The sequence below is a fragment of the Oncorhynchus clarkii genome, chromosome 1 (assembly GCF_045791955.1).
Source record: "Oncorhynchus clarkii lewisi isolate Uvic-CL-2024 chromosome 1, UVic_Ocla_1.0, whole genome shotgun sequence".
In the NCBI taxonomy this organism is placed as follows: Eukaryota; Metazoa; Chordata; class Actinopteri; order Salmoniformes; family Salmonidae; genus Oncorhynchus; species Oncorhynchus clarkii.
This window is the reverse complement of record NC_092147.1, coordinates 36,000,081-36,017,609: the sequence shown is the minus strand read 5'-3', so window position 1 is coordinate 36,017,609 and position 17,529 is coordinate 36,000,081. Positions and strand designations below refer to the sequence as shown.

Below are 17,529 nucleotides of genomic sequence, written 5' to 3'. Positions count from 1 at the left end.
GTCATCATTTGAAAGCTTGTTCTATTACCAATATGACTACCTAAGTTATAAAATAGGATCTTACAATGTCAGGCGTTCACAAGGCAATTCAGGGAAAAATATTGTCATTTTGGTGCACATACCCACTGGGCACACACTGGTTGAATCAAAGTTGTTTCCACGTCATTTCAATTAAATTATGTTGAACCAACATGAAATAGACTTTGAACTTACGTCTGTGCCCAGTGGGTATATTCAAGTACATGATATATTTTGGTGAGTGTTCTGTGGCAAATTTTTGTCACAATATACAAACATAGGTTCAGAACAACCCAGGGTATGATGCAACGTCATCTTGTAACCCTATCAGACCCGAGACCCCAGCAAAAATGGGCTTTTCATTCATTAATTCTTTCTTCTACCTGTATATCCAGTGCTTATATTTAGCCTCACATTGAAGTGTTTCACCATTTTCTTTTCAGGGCGGCCAGAGCTACAAGTATAACACAACACAATTTGACATAAACAGTTGCATTCATAAGTTATATTGACAAATGTCAAAATAAAATTGTCAGCCAAGGCAAAAACCTGATAAAAAGGAATTTATATAAATGCTGTAAGTACAGAAAATGTTGCTTAGTGGAAAATTAATATCCAACTAGTGGTAATTGTTTGTAGTTTGTGACAGCAACTACGTGAACTATAAAAGACACGATGTCCTGGGATTTCCTGGGATTTTCTATGCAGAAGAACCCCTCAACCTTCTAACGACTATAGTGTAGCTTGTGAGCGTCATTGATCAAAAGACTTTACACGTGCGTGCCCGTTAGAGTCTCAGCTTTTCAATGGTTTGTAGCTCAAACCATTCTGACTCTATGACATTTTTGTAAAAAGAACCAGCCCCTGGCCTCTTCGGATTCCTCCATTGTCTCACAAACACCGATCTAGGTCAGCCCCCGTTAATCACACAGACAAATTGTACAACCCAGAAGTCTGTAGCTCAAACACACAACGTTTAAACAGGGTTAGAAGTCCTAAGTCACACTGGCGTAACAGTGGGAATAATATAATTTATGACATGAAAGCAGTATGCATTGTTTGGCTTGCTTGTATGACATCAAAGCGATATTTATAATAATCATCAACGTCTCATCTTTCAAAACACATTGAGTTCTCTTAATTTACACCATTTCCCTCCCTCAGACAACAAAAAATGTGCTACATTTGCCCAATTAGCGTGTTCTTCAACAAGGTGCTGAGCAAAGAGTCTGAATACTTATGTAAATGTCATATTTCCGTTTTTCATTTTTAACAAATTAGCAAAAATTTCTTAAAACCTGTTTCTGCTTTGTCATTATGGGGTATTGTGTGCAGATTTATGATGGGAAAAAAATCTATTTAATCAATTTTAGAAGAAGGCTGTAACCCAAACAAAAAGTGGAAAAAGTCAAGAGGTTTAAATACATTCCGAAGGCACTGTATACTATAGTAATCACTGTAGTGTTCTTTTTTTACATTACTGTAGTATTCACTGAAGTGTTTTTGCTGTCTGTATAAACCTAAGTAATAATGCCCAGGGGGGTGTGGTATATGGCAAATACACTCTGCCATGGCTAAGGGCTGTTCTTAAGCATGACACAACGTGGAATAGCCATATACCACAAACCCCCGAGGTGCCTTATTGCTATTATAAACCAACATAATTAGTAAAAAATAAAAATGTAAAAATTAATGGTTTGTCAAAACCGTGGTATATGGTTTGATATACCATGGCTGTCAGCCAATCACGGACAAACTGAAATGGTCCAACCACACAGACAGCATGGTGAAGAAGGCGCAACAGCTCCTCTTCAACCTCAGAAGGCTGAAGAAATTTGGCTTGTCACCAAAAACACAAAAACACCACAAACTTTTACACATGCATAATCGAGAGCATCCTGTCGGGCTGTATCACCGCCTGGTATGGCAACTACTCCGCCCACAACCGTAAGGCTCTCCAGAGGGTAGTGAGGTCTGCACAACGTATCCACAGAGGAAAACTACCTGCCCTCCAGGACACCTACACCACCCGATGTCACAGAAAGGCCAAAAAGATCATCAAGGACATTCCATTCCATTGAAACATTAATAAAGTACAGTATTTCTCACATGTTGGTATTTTGAGATTATCTCCATAATTATATTGTTTATATTTTTTTAAACATTGTTTGTGCATTGCCAGTCAGGGGTGCCAGTAATTTTGGAGCCCACTATATATATACTGTACTCTATACCATCTACAGCATCCTGCCTATGCTGGTCGGCCATCCCTCAACCATATGTACAAATTCTTATTCCTTCCTTTACACTTGTGTGTGTATAAGGTAGTTGTTGTGAAATTGTTAGATTGCTTGTTCGATATTACTGCATGGTCAGAACTAGAAGCACAAGCATTTCACTACACTCACATTAACATCTGCTAACCAATAACATTTGATTTGATTCGATTTAAACTGCATTCAGGGCTTGATCCCTCATTAAGGGCTTGATCCCATCATTAAGCTGGAGGCCCTGGGTCTCAACCCCACCCTGTGTAAATTGGGTCCTGGACTTCCTGGCGGGCCACCCCCAGGTGGTGAAGGTAGGGAACAACATCTCCACTTCACTGATCTTCAACACTGGGTGCACAAAGGTGCGTACTCAGCCCCCTCCTGTACTCCTTGTTCACCCCTGACTGTGTGGCCATGCACGCCTCCAACTCGATCATCAAGTTTGTAGATGACGGGCCTTCCGAGTGGCGCAGTGGTCTAAGGCACTGCACCGCATCACAGTGCTAGCTGTGCCACTAGAGTTTCTGGGTTTGAGTCCAGGCTCGGTCGCAGCCGGCCACGACCTGGAGACCCATGGGGCGGCACACAATTAGCCCAGCGTTGTCCGGTTTAGGGGTGGGTGGCAGGGATGTCCTTGTCCCATAGCACACTAGCGACTCCTGTGTGGTGTCAGGAAAATAACCTCATACTCAATATCATCAAAACAAAGGAGATGATCGTGGACTTCAGGAAACAGTAGAGGGAGCACCCCCCTATCCACATCGATGGGACAGCAGTGGAGAAGGTGGAAAGTTTTAAGTTCCTCTGCATACATGTCACGGACAAACTGAAATGGTCCACCCACACAGACAGTGTGGTGAAGAAGGCACAAAAGGAACAGAGCCTTTCAAAGTCAGAAATGTGGCTTTTCACCTAAAACCCTCACAAACTTTTACAGATGCGCAATTGAGAGCATCCTGACGGGCTGTATCACCGCCTGGTATGGCAACAGCACCACCCACAACCACAGGGCTCTCCAGACGGTGGTGTATGCAAAACGCATCACCGGGGGCAAACTATCTGCCCTCCAGGACAGCTACAGCACCCGATGTCACAGGAAGGCCAAAAAGATCATCAAGGACAAGAACCAACCGAGTCACTGCCTGTTCACCCCACTACCATCCAGAAGGCGAGGTCAGTACAGGTGCATCAAAGCAGGGACCGAGAGACTGACAAATAGCTTCATTCTCAAGGCCATCAGACTGCTAAACAGCCATCACTAAGACAGAGAGGCTGCTGCCTACAGTGGCTTGCGAAAGTATTCACCCCCTTGGCATTTTTCCTATTTTGTTGCCTTACAACCTGGAATTAAGATTCATTTTGGGGGGTTTGCATCATTTGATTTACAAAACATGCCTACCACTTTGAAGATGCAAAATATTTTTTATTGTGAAACAAACAAGAAATAAGACATTATTCTTGATAAGCGCACATTACTATTCACCCCTCAAAGTCAATACTGTGTAGAGCCACCTTTTTCAGCAATTACAGCTGCAAAGTCTCTTGGGGTATGTCTCTATAAGCTTGGCACATCTAGCCACTGGGATTTCTGCCCATTCTTCAAAGTAAAACTGCTCCAGCTCCTTCAAGTTTGTTGGGTTCCGCTGGTGTACAGCAATCTTTAAGTAGTACCACAGATTCTCAGTTGGATTGAGGTCTGGCCTTTGACTAGGCCATTCCAAGACATGTAAATGTTTCCCCTTAAACCACTCGAGTGTTGCTTTAGCAGTTTGCTCTGTTGGAACTAGAAGCACAAGCATAAAAATGTGCATATTTATATCCAAAAATCTCAGGTTATGTTCAGTAATGTGTTGCTTCCAAAACATCTGGTGATTTCACAGAGAGCCACATCAATTTCCAGAAATACTCATAATAAACATTGATAAAAGATACATGTGTTATTCACAGAATTAAAGATAGACTTCTCCTTAATGCAACCGCTGTGTCAGATTTTGTTTTAACTTTATGGAAAAAGCAAACCATGCAATAATCTGAGTACGGCGCTCAGAGACCAAACCAGCAAAATAAATATCCGCCATGTTGGAGTCAACATTAGTCAGAAATACCATTATAAATATTCACTTACTTTTGATGATCTTCATCAGAATGCACTCCCAGGAATCCCAATTCCACAATAAATGTTTGATTTCTTCGATAAAGTTTTTGTTAGCGCGTTCAGCCCAGTAATCCATCTTCATGAGGCACGAGCACTAGGTCCAGACAAAGTCCAAAGTTCCGTTACAGTCCGTAGAAACATGTCAAACGATGATGGTGAATAGAATCAATCTTTAGGATGTTTTTAACATAAATCTTCAAGATCCAAAAATATCTTCAACCGGTCCGGTCCGTACCCCTCCCACTCCACGAGGTACTGAAGGCCCCCTACCCGATGCCTCGAATCCAGGATGGAGCGAACGATGTACGCCGGGGCCCCCTCGATGTCCAAAGGGGGAGGAGGGACCTCCCGTACCTCAGATTCCTGGAGCGGACCAGCCACCACCGGCCTGAGGAGAGACACATGGAACGAGGGGTTAATACGATAATAAGGGGGAAGTTGTAATCTGTAACATATGTCGTTCACCCTCCTCAGGACTTTAAATGGCCCCACAAACCAAGGACCCAACTTCCGGCAGGGCAGGTGGAGGGGCAGGTTAAGGGTCGAGAGCCAGAACCGGTCCCCCGGTGCGAACACAGGGGTGTCACTGTGGTGACGGTCCGCCCTGGTTTTCTGACGACGCGTGGCTCGCTGGAGATGGACACGAGCGGCCTCCCATGTCTCCTCCGCGCGCCTAAACCAGTCGTCCACTGCAGGAGTATCGGTCTGACCCTGATGCCATGGTGCCAGAACCGGCTGGTACCCCAATACACACTGAAAGGGGGAGAGGTTAGCGGAGGAATGGCGAAGCGAGTTCTGTGCCATCTCGGCTCAGGGCACTAATGCTGCCCACTCCCCCGGCCGGTCCTGGAAATAGGACCGCAGAAACCTGCCCACATCCTGGTTGACTCTCTCTACCTGCCTGTTACTCTCGGGGTGAAAACCTGAGGTATGGCTGATCGAGACCCCCAGACGTTCCATGAACGCCCTCCAAACTCTGGACGTGAACTGGGGATCCCGATCCGACACCATATCCTCAGGCACCCCGTAGTGCTGGAAGACATGGGTAAACAGGGCCTCCGCAGTCTGTAGGGCCATAGGGAGACCAGGCAGAGGGAGGAGACGACTGGACTTAGAAAAATTATCCACAACGACCAGGATCGTGGTATTTCCCTGTGAGAGAGGAAGATCTGTTAAGAAATCCACTGACATATCCACAGACAGTTTTCCAATCCTCAGGGAAACAAACAGGCACAGACAGTTGATCAACAGAGGACTCTGGATGAGTGTGGTGCAAACTCACCTGGGGTGATGCCAGAGTGCCCTGCCTGTTGCCTCGACTCCCAGAGGAACCAACAAGGCACCGACCGGCCGTGTGTCCTCTGCGGCCACAGATGGCGCACGTGATGGCTCCTCCTCCCATCTCCCTATGCGCTGCAACTCCTAACTCCATGGGCACCGGAGCGGGGTTGCTGGATGATCGAAACAACAGAGCCCCCTGTGAACGTCCACGGGTGACCAGCAGGTTATCCAACCGGATGGACAAATCCCATGGAGTTAGGAGGTGGAGTTAGGAGGTGGCTGTGTTTTTCTGTGACCAGGCACTCCCCTAACATAATCGTTTGGTTTGCGTTCGTCGTAAAGCCTTTTTGAAATCGGACACTGTGGTGGGATTAACAAGAAGTGTATCTTTAAAATGGTGTAACATACTTGTATGTTTGAGGAATTTTAATTAGGCGCCCTGCACTTTCACTGGCTGTTGTCATATCAATCCCGTTAGCGGGATCTCAGCCCAAAGAGGTTTTAAGCGTGCACTGTGTCAAGAAGCAGTGCGGCTTGGCTGGGTTGTGTTTCGGAGGACACATGGCTCTCGACCTTCGCCTCTCCCGAGGCCGTACGGGAGTTGCAGCAATGGGACAAGACAATTGGATATGACAAAAAGAGGGTAAAAAATAAATAACTAAATACAATTAAAAAATTGTGAATGGGTATAATTTGTATGTATAAAATGTATATTAGTCATATTTAAAATAACTAAATAGGGTAATTTTGTATACATTTATTTAAAAACATATTGGGCTGCTTCTGGGGGGATTCTGGCAAGATGCCGGCAAAGTCGGCTGAATTCCGATAGACAGAAACTGAGATGTACTTGGGCCGATTCTGGGCAGTCATTCGTTTTGATTCCTGGCCGAGTCCTTCACCCGATTCCTGGCCGATTCAATCAGTTCTGGCCCCCCGGAACTGATTGATTTGCTAGCTGGGAGACGGCAGGCAAGCTCAGGGTCAGGACAGGCAAAGCAGGTTGTAACCAGAAATAGGAACAAACACAGAGAAAGACCCTGGCCCCACTTGATGGACAAGACCATTTGGCAGACAAACAGACAAACAGAAAATGCAGGTATAAATACACAGGGGATAATGTGTGAAAAATGGGAGATACTTGGTAGGGGGTGGAGACAAGACAGATTAAACATATCAGGGGGTGACAGTTATACTGCATCTAAAATCAATATGGTGATATCAAAATTATTTTAAAAGTTTTCCATACAAATTATTTGACCCCTTTTGAATGGCATTGTAATTCCAAGCCACTGTAACGCACTTTTGATGAAATATTCATAGGCACTCTGTCAGGGTGTGTATGAAGGTGAAATCGGGTACAGGAGAGCATAGTATGATTAAATAAAGCACACTTTATTATAGTTCCAAACCGGGAGCACAACAAAACAAATGCCCTCAAAAAACGGAACAATAAAGTAAAGCGCTTAACAAACATCACTTGACATGAAAACAATTACACACAAAACATGATGGGAAACAGAGGGTTAAATACAAGTAGATTGATTGGGGAAATGAAAACCAGGTGTGTTTGAAAACAAGACAAGACAAATGGATATATGAAAAATTGAGAGGCGATGGCTAGAAAGCCGGTGACGTCGATCGCCGAACGCCGCCCGAACAAGAAGAGGAGCCGACTTCGGCGGAAATCGTGATACACTCATTGATGATGCATTGATCAGAATGCTCAGAACAACACAAACGTCCAAAGCAATATTGTGACGAAACATGCAATCCATGAATAGGGGTACTCCGGTAATGTTAGCCCTGGGTAAATACTAGTATGCCAGAGCTGCAGTGAGGTCCCCATTGATCCCATCTTTGTCAGTTACTGTTGAGTTATAGACTAGAAGAAATAGCTACTGGGTTCATAAGTATTTACCAAGACTATTCAACAAAGTGTAACGAAGTATTCAGTTCCATTACTTTACAAGTAGAAATGTAATCTGTTTTATATAAAAGCAGTATCAAGCAACATCTAAAGTTCCCTGTTAAGAGGACCTGTGTGGTTCTGTAAAATCTTTGCTTATATATCGATCAGCCAGTGACAAAGTACATACCTGCAATCCTTACATTGTAGCGCAGCAGGAGAGAGTGATTTCTAGCACATTCAGAGATTGATTCACAGAAAGATTAATATAAAATGAAAGGCGAGTTCCTAACAATTTCAGGATGCCAAGCTCGAGCTCTGTATGACTCACAGTGGTGGGGGCAGATCAAGAGAGTCCTTTAGAAAATGTGCACATTTTCTCTAACACTAAACATAGAAATATGTATTGTACAGTTCTAAGGAAGGCAATCTTATAGTTAGCAATTTTATAATGTTATAATATTTATAAATCATGTAAGTAATTTCAAGCCTTATTCATACAGTTCTGTTGATGGTGACAGGTGTGCGCCATAACGAGCAGCCTGGTGACCTAGAGGCTAGAGAGGGAGCACACATGACACATAGGTTAATGTGATTAGCATGAGGTTGTCAGTAAGAAAAACATTTCCCATGACATAGACATAGCTGATATGGGCAGAAAGCTTAAATTCTTGTTAATCTAACTGCACTGTCCAATTGACAGTAGCTATTACAGTGAAAATATATCATACTATTGTTTGAGGAGAGTGCACAATTATGAACTTGAAAATGTCTTATTAAACCAATTAGGCACATTTGGGCAGTATTGATACAACATTTTGAACAGAAATGCAATGATTCATTGGATCAATCTAAAACTTTGCACATACACTGCTGTAGTCTAGTGGCCAAAATCAAAATTGCGCCTGGGCTAGAATAATACCTTATGGCCTTCCTCTTGCATTTCAAAGATGATGGTACAAAAAAACAAGAAAAAAAGCATGCTTTTTTCTTTGTATCATCTTTTACCAGATCTAATGTGTTATATTCTCCTACATTAATTTCACAATTCCACAAACTTCAAAGTGTTTCCTTTTAAATTATATCAAGAATATGCATATCCTTGCTTCAGGTCATGAGATACAGGCAGTTAGATTTGTGTGTGTCATTTTAGATGAAAATTCAAAAAAAGGGTCAGATCCTTAAGAGGTTTTAAATCCTACTGGGAACAGACGTCATTCAAAGTTTATTCCACGTTGCTTCAACATAATTTAATTGAAATGATGTGGAAACAACATTGATTCAACCAGTGTATTGTGTCTATTGTTGTGAAATGATTAGATATTACTTGTTAGATATTTCTGCACTGTTGGAGCTAGAAACACAAGCATTTTGCTACACCCGCAATAACATCTGCAAATATGTGTATGTGACCAATACAATTTGATTTGTGTGCCCTGTGGTGTGTTTCTCATGTCTGTTATACATTTGTTAACACAAAATTGTGATTAAAATTCTAACTTTATTGCAAATACCACTGGGAAATGAATTTGTTTCACCCATCTATTTTATTTGTCATCAGTTGATCTTGTGTCTAGTACGTTGTGTGAAACTGACCACCTGACCTGCCAAGAGCAAAGGGAAAATTGTGATGGAAACTTGATTGTGAATACCAACTTTATTGCAAATGCCAGTGGGAAATGAATTTGTTTGACCCATCTGTTTTGTTTGTCACCAGTTGGTCTTGTGCCTAGTTAGGTGTGTGAAACTGACCACCTAACCTGACAAGAGCAATGCCTAGTTATTTTCAGACATATTGAAAAGTAACCTTTCTTCCACCTTGTGCTCTTTCAGTCTTTTGATGAAGTCGACATATGATAGTTTTCAAATTCATAGTAACAAAATGGCCGCCATGCAGTCACAGTGTCTCACAGGTGAATTTCCTCAAAACTAACCTCTCTCCCACCTTCTCCGCCTTCCCTCAGCTACAGTGAAATCACGTAGCTGCAGCCATGCCGGAGTGTTCCACGTGGAAGGACCAGATCGCTACTCATTGACCTTGGATCTGGCCAAGAAGCTGTGTGAGAGTCTGGGAATCACCATTGCCAGCAGGGAACAGGTCATCGAGGCCCATGCCCATGGCCTAGAGACCTGCAGGTGAGGTCACACACCTATCTTCATGACAACTGAGCCTCCGCTTAGGAACCCCAGGACGTGCCTTATCAAAGGGTTAACAATAGCTGATTCAAAGGAAAGAGATCAGCTAGATGTTTCCCTGAGACTATTGGTCCTGTTCCAATATTCACACTAGCATACCACTTAGAATCAAGCTACGTATGTATCGGACATATGGTTGTGGTATACTAGTATGGCCTTTGGAAAATACTTGTGAATCCCTTCTGTAAGTGTTTTAAAAAATGTGGTAGGCTTATCACTCATTGAATGACATTCTCTAAATCAAAAACACCCCTGCTGAAAAAAAGCATAGACCAGCATATGATGGTAACTAGTGCTGGTTTTGCTGGTAATCAGCCTTCGTTGTGATTTAAAAAAAAAAAAAATTGGCCATACTTAGCAGCTTAAAGCTGAATTGCAGTACACGGCACATACACGTATCTCAAAACACTTTAAAAACAAAACAAACATCATTAAAAAAATATGAAGGATGTGAGCATGCAGAAGTTCTCAGTACGTTACTTCACGCCTCCAACAGATGGAGAGACAGTCAATAGCACAAGGTTTGAGCAGAGGGAGGTGCAGGTGGTCAACAGGAGGAGCTGAGCAGTTAGATCAGGTCGTCCAGGGGCAGGCAGGTAGCTCAAAGTGTCTCCACGTCTGTCTTCTCTTTAGTGGTAGGACACTTGTAGAATGAGATGCAGTTTGTATTTTAGCTCCACATGCAGGATTCAGTCAACACATAACTTCAGAGAAATACTCTTGAGCAATGAATTCCTCACTGCCAACTTGTCACTGTATTGTAGTCCCACTCTTGGATCGAGACCGTAGAAACATCCCAATGTAGGCCAATGTACTGAAATCAAAACAGCTTGTAGCTAGCATTATTTACTTGCCAACTTTCAAAAGCTGGTTTGCAATTAAATCTTGGGAAGGATGTTTTGTTTGTTGATCCAGACTAAATCTATACTAATGTGGCATTCAAAAACAAAAACAAAGTAAATTGATTCATAAAAAAAATGTAAATATTTCCATATTTACAAAATATACAGGGGCTCTCTGCCTAGGCTGCCAATAGAGTGCCATGGCAACTGTACAACTTATGCTGGTGAAGTTGATATGCTGATAACCAGTACTAGCTGGTCATCAGAAAAACCAACACCAAAGTGCCTAATTATTTTAGACAATATATTACACATCAAAAGGCCTGCAAGTCACATTTTGCTGGCTTACAAAGTGATGTTTCAATCCTATTAGTATCCAGACAGAGTGGGGATATCCAACAATTGCAAGTGTTCAGGATGAATGCCAGGGTTTAGGATGATGACTAATTGAAACTATCTAAACTGGACAACCATTTCAGTAACGGTGCAATCAATCAAACTAACAGATTGGATTCGTTTAGAAACAAATATGTAATTTTTATTTGTGTAGCATACAATTGATGAATCAATCAATGTACATGCAAAAACACAGATATTGAATTTTAAAACATCTAAAAATCTAACTGCAATAGAGGATGCTGGGAAATTTGATAATGATGGGACGTGGTTTTACCATGCTTGGGCGTGGTTTTACCATGCTTGTCAGACCAGCTTGACCAACTAGACCATGCTTGACCAGCATGGACCAGCTTGGTCACCAGCATACCAGCATCACCAGCATACCAACATCACCAGCATACCAGCATGAGCTGGTCACCAGCATCACCAGCTTGACTTGCTAGTCGGACAGCCTTACCAGCTAGATCATGCTAGTCAGACTAGCACTGACCAGCAGAGACCAACATGGACCTTTCGGTTTCAGGGGGGAAAACGGTAATGGTCAATAAATTGTATGATTACGGAGCCTTGTATGGTGTTCCTTATCTCAACTTAAACACTGCTAGCAGTATTGATTTATTGTGTCAATACAAATTATTGTTTAACTTAATTTACATTTAATCTTCTATTTAGATCATGTACAAGCACCCACCAAAAATAAAAAGTATTGTGTTATCTTGCTTCACCTCTACTTTAACTACATACTTTTTTTTTACCTATATTTGACATACATCTTGAGTATTGCTGATAATTCTGTGGTGTAAGCTACAAGCTAATGGCTAACATACTATAGCAATTGGATCTTAAATGCTATTTGCCATTTGATTGTAGATATGGTTGGATCAGCAACGGAAGCACCACCATCCTCAGACAAAAGGCTCATGTTAACTGTGCCAACAACATGACTGGAGTCTTCTTCCATCAAGTCTCTCCGGAAAAACCCTTTGATGCCTTCTGTTTCAATGCATCAGGTGAGTTTTTATTTTTTCATAATAGCTCATATTGACCAGGACCTGGTTTCCCAAACGTATGTTAATGCTAAGATAATTGTTAGAACCTTTGTAGGAGCATCATTAATTCTCAGAGCTGTTTCTCAAAACTCTTGCTACTTAAGTTGAACTTGAAAACACTCATTAATTACCAACTGCCTCAGACCACTTATAGAACAGTGCGTTATTAAATGCTTTTTTGCCCTTTGTTTTATTGTCGTATAAAGCTGGTCTTCTTTTTAAACAATCTTTATTGAGAGTTTGTCATTATATTGCCAGGGATTTTTGTTCTGTTTTGTCCTCCATTATTTGAGTGATTTATACACAGAAGATCTCTGCGAAACATAGAATTGAGACGTTTATCTGTCTCGGTGAATGCTGATAACTTCAGAACGACGTTGACTCGGCCTACAAATATAAAGATGCCAATGTTCTTTGCAATTGTTACAAACAAATAAAGGATACAAATATGCTTCAAATTAAAACCGAGATGACTGCAATCAAAAAATATATATACATTATTGGATACATAGCACATTGGCCTACATATTTAACTCATTTTCAAATCTATTTCATGTTCAACCGAGTTCTATTTTGATAATTGTAGGCTATTGTCTGTAATTTTTCAGTATATGTTTCATGATGTGGAAAAACAAATGTGAGCAATGATGTCCCAAATCTGTGATTTAGTGCATTGTTAAAGGTAAGTATTAGAAAAAGCATCAATATTAGCAGCCATATAGGTGATAATATTTCTATAGGAGCTGATCCGTCGTCAGTATTGTGGAATAATTCCAATGTTATGCTAAGATTTGAATGGAGAAAGCTCATCCAAGATTAGCGCTGCCTTTCTCCCGATCCTACCAGTATCGACACATGCTCCAACAACGCACTTAGTGAAAGTTCTCCCTATGTGGTGATTTGGGAAATGTATGTGTCTTCCGAAAACCGGGCCTAATTTTGGCACAATGATCCCTTAAAACACACATAAATCTTAATGACTCTTCCCATCCTCGCCATTCTTAGAACTTGGACTATAACATGTGCTGAAGATAATTACACATTTGTGCTTTGTTCCTCATCCCTGAGCCAAACTTCTGTTTTTGACAGAGTTGGCTGACAAGAACTGTGATGCGGCCATCAACCCTGATTCAACAGGACCAGAGAGTGTTCAGGTGACAGATGCTGCAGGTCAGTCCTGTCTTTTTCACGAGTCACATCATCAAAATCATAACCTTTTCCGTCTCCTCTGTATTTCATACAGTATGCCATTCCGCAGCTACACTTTGATTTATTAGGATCCCCATTAGCGACAGCTACTCTCCAACACGTAACGAAATAACAAAAAGACATTACAATTGAACATGTAGTGTGTGTGCGCGCGTATATCAGTTACACATACTGTACATAAACACAACAAGTAGGTCACATGGGGGAGAGGCATTGTGCCATGAGCTGTTGCTTTACTTGTTTTTTGAAACCAGGTTTGCTGTTCACGTCTGTATAATACTGTAGGTTTCCTTGAATGTGTTCTGGACCTGGGGTAAGTGGCTGGTGGGGTAAGTGTGTGTATCAGTGCTGTGTATAAGTTGACTATGCAAACAATTTGGAATTTCCAAACACAGTATTCTTTCTTATAAAAACAAGAAGTGACTCAGTCAGTCTTTCCTCAACTCTTAGCCAAGAGCACCTGGCATGCATAGTATTAATATTAGCCCTCTGATTACAATGAAGAGCTCGACGTGTCGCTCTGTTCAGGGCCAGCTGCAGCTTAACTAGGTCTTTCTTTGCAGCACTTGACCATATGACTGGACAATAAAACAGATGAGATAAAACTAGAGCCTGCAGGACTTTGTCGAGTGTGGTGTTAAAAAAGCACAGCATCTCTTTAGTACAGACATACCTCTCCCCATCTTTACAACCATTGAACCTATATGTTTTGACCATGACAGTTTACAATCTAAGGAAACACCAAGTCATTTAGTCTGCTCAACTTGTTCAACAGCCACACCATTCATTACCAGATCCAGCTGAGGTCTAGAACTTAGGGAATGATTTGTACCAAATATAAGGCTCGTAGTTTTAGAGATGTTCAAGACCAGTTTATTTTGGCCACCCATTCCATAACAAACTGCAACTCTTTGTAAAGGTTTTCAGTGACTTCATTGGATGTGGTTGCATTATCTGTGGTTGCTGATGTGTACATGGTTGAATCATCAGCATACATGGACACACATGCATTGTTTATTGCCAGTGGCAGTTCATTGGTAGAAATAGAAAATAGTAGAGAGCCTAGAGAACTGCCCTGTGGTACACAACACTTTACATGTTTGACATTAGAGACGCTTCCATTAAAGAAAACCCTCTGAGTTATATTAGATAGATAGCTCTGAATCCACGATATGGCAGAGGTTGAAAAGCCATAACACATACATTTTCTCAACAACAGGTTATGATCAATAATATCAAAGTATGCACTGCAATCTAACTGTACAACTCCCACAATCTTCTTATTATCAATTTCTTTCAACCAATCATTAGTAATTTGTGTCAGTGCAGTACATGTCGAGTGCCCTTCTCTGTAAGCATGCTGAATGTCTGCTGTTCATTTGTTTACAGAGAAATAGCATTGTACTTTTAAAAGTTTGCTAAGAGCTGTCAGCAAGCCGATAGGTCTGCAGTTAGAACCAGTAAAGGCCGCTTTACCACTCTTTAGTAGCGGAATGACTTTGGCTTCCCTCCAGGTCTGAGGACAAAGACTTTCCTCTAGGCTCAGATAAAAGATATGACAGATAAAAGTGGCTATAGAGTCAGCTACCATCCTCAGTAGCTTTCCATCTAAGTTGTCAATGCCAGGAGGTTTGTCATTACAGATCGATAACAATACTTTTTCCTCCTCTCCCACACTAACTTTACTAAATTCAAACTTACAATGCTTTTGTTGTTGGCATTTCCCACCTAAGTTTGCCCACTTTGCCAATGAAGTAATCATTAAATTAATTGGCAACATCAACATCTGATTAGTTGAAAATGGAGTTGAATTTGTCTTTTTGCTCACTATCTAGTAATAAGTAAGCCTTGGACAAGTAAGCATTATCTAAGCCAGAACGGCCCGTTCGGGCAGGAGCCTATGTCCTGATTCTGTAGCATATGGCAGCTTGATGTACAAGTATAGCCCCTGGACAGGGCCTACACTATCTTCCTCTGGAATTTTGGCAGAACGGATTTCCTCAGATATTCACAACTAGGATGTCTGAGAGAATGCCAAGAGCGTGCAAAGCTGTCATCAAGGCAAAAAGTGGCTACTTTGAAGAATCTAAAATATGAAATATCTTTTGATTTGTTTAACACTTTTTTGGTTAGTACATGATTCCATATGTGTTATTTCATAGTTTTGATGTCTTCACTATTATTCTGCAATGTAGAAAATAGTACAAATTAAGTAAAACCCTTGAATGAGTCGGTGTGTCCAAGCGTTTGACTGGTACTGAATATCTTTGGTCTGTTTTTCACAAAGGTGAGGCCACAGGCCCTGAGGATGGAGCCCAGCCGGAGACCACCATCAACTCCGAGCCTGACACCCAGGACACCACCTCCGCCCCTGGAGAAAAGGGAGCAGAGAGCACCACTGAAGTAATGGAAGCATTGGACACAGACCAGCCTGCACCCACTGAGGCCAGCCAAGTAAAGTCAACAGCATGGGCTGAGGGTTATGCTTCAGAGGGGGCAGCCACAGAAAGCCTTAGCATAGGAATGACGGTTGAGGGGAATGGGACCCAGAAAGCCAGCCCCACTGAGCACCCTGGGGTGGTGGTCACTGAGATGGAAGAAACCACTGTGTCTGGAATGTTGCCTTCTGGCTCAGATGAGGAGGGGGCCTCTTCTATGGCACCATCTGTTAAAGAGCCAGGAGAACCACAGGGCCGGGCCAGAGAGGAGGATTTACAGGAGAAGGAGGTGGAGGTAGGAGGTAAGGAATGACTGTTTGTAACATACATAATATTACATACAGATTGCTGTTTTTTGCTTCGTCGTTCAGTTTGGTATCTTGAAGAAAATGATTACAATTTATTTCAATAAAATAGCACCCTTTAAAATACAAATACATCTCAAGTAAATAATCTCATGTCAGAACAGTAAAACATAACATTAATAAAACATGTTTGTCATAGGATGTTTGTCATAGGATTGCTGTGACAGGATGACAGCTTACCACCACAAAGCTTCCCCTGAGCCTAAAAATAATCAGTTTCAATACTCAAGTGCAGAATTTTCAAAGGGTAGAATGTCCTTAGGTACATTAATGCATTGCTTCTGGTAAAATGTTGAATCAGCAACCTTTGTCCAGTCAGTGTTATCACCTGTGAGAGAGCAGGGAGTTTGTGTGAATACCTTATGCTATTTTTAGTGCTACGTTGATATTGGTTACTGCATTGTTGGGTTTAGAGCTAGCAAGAAAGGCAATTCACTGTACTTGTGCACGTGACATTAAAACTTAAATATTTATATACAGTAAGATGTTCTTCTTTAGACACCTGGTGACACCCCAGAGAGAGAAAAGTGGTGGGCTGTGGATAGGAAGCCTAAACTAAAGACACACTCTAAGACAATTTCAAATAGCACATTTAGCCTAATATAAATATATTTTGCTGACTTTTATTCCAACAAAAAAACACCAAATCAGACAAATTTCCACGATGAAACCTTTAATACTATGACATTAATCTATATAAGAAAAAATATATATCCTAAAAGTTGTACAAGACTTTTACAGATGTATCAACTAAATATCTTCAGTTCTACTGGACGGAACAGTTGTGTTATTAATCAATGCCATGTAAGAACTGGTCTAGCCAGAGTCACTAAAACACATCACTATAATATCACTTCTCTTCTCTGTCCCTACTGTACTTCCCTACTGTTTCCAAGGCGACTCAAACATTTAGTGCTTTGAAGGTGATTCATTTAATCATATGAATCTCTAAATATACTGCACATATGCATGTTCGTCATTCTCCTCAAAACTTCTGTCAAGATGTATTATCATGCAATCTCTAATACAGTCTTCTCAGCTGAGATGTTAAAAGTTGATATTAAAAAAGTGAAGAGCAGAACTAACACCATATTTACCTGTTGAAACTGAATGACTTTTTGACATTTAGAACTATCCCTAAAATTTTCTTGGAAGTGCTGCCTCTGAGAACTTAGAGAAGGATTCTTGTAACAGATAGCCGACCACCCACACACAAGTTTGGTCCGACTCTGGAAAGTTAGAGAACTAACCTCGCCCCCTGGTGTTGGGGTGTGAAAAGGATTGTGGATTAAAACTCAGAACTCTCACTTCAATAGCCACTGTTGTTTGTAGCTCACTATGTTTGGGCATTTAGTGTTACATAAGACAAATGGTAATAGTTATAAAAGCTATAACCCA

At 41.4% G+C, this 17,529-nt stretch overlaps 1 protein-coding gene across 1 annotated transcript in view; it reads left to right on the top strand.

The window, feature by feature from the left end:
• The window catches only part of LOC139406644 (CD44 antigen-like), a 31,396-nt gene that overhangs the window by 10,100 nt on the left and 3,767 nt on the right, over positions 1-17,529 (top strand). Inside the window, exons 2-5 of the mRNA XM_071149484.1 lie at positions 9,598-9,769; positions 11,941-12,080; positions 13,209-13,289; positions 15,616-16,068. Coding sequence (XP_071005585.1) covers positions 9,598-9,769; positions 11,941-12,080; positions 13,209-13,289; positions 15,616-16,068 — 846 coding nt within the window. The remainder of the gene's footprint in view (positions 1-9,597; positions 9,770-11,940; positions 12,081-13,208; positions 13,290-15,615; positions 16,069-17,529) is intronic.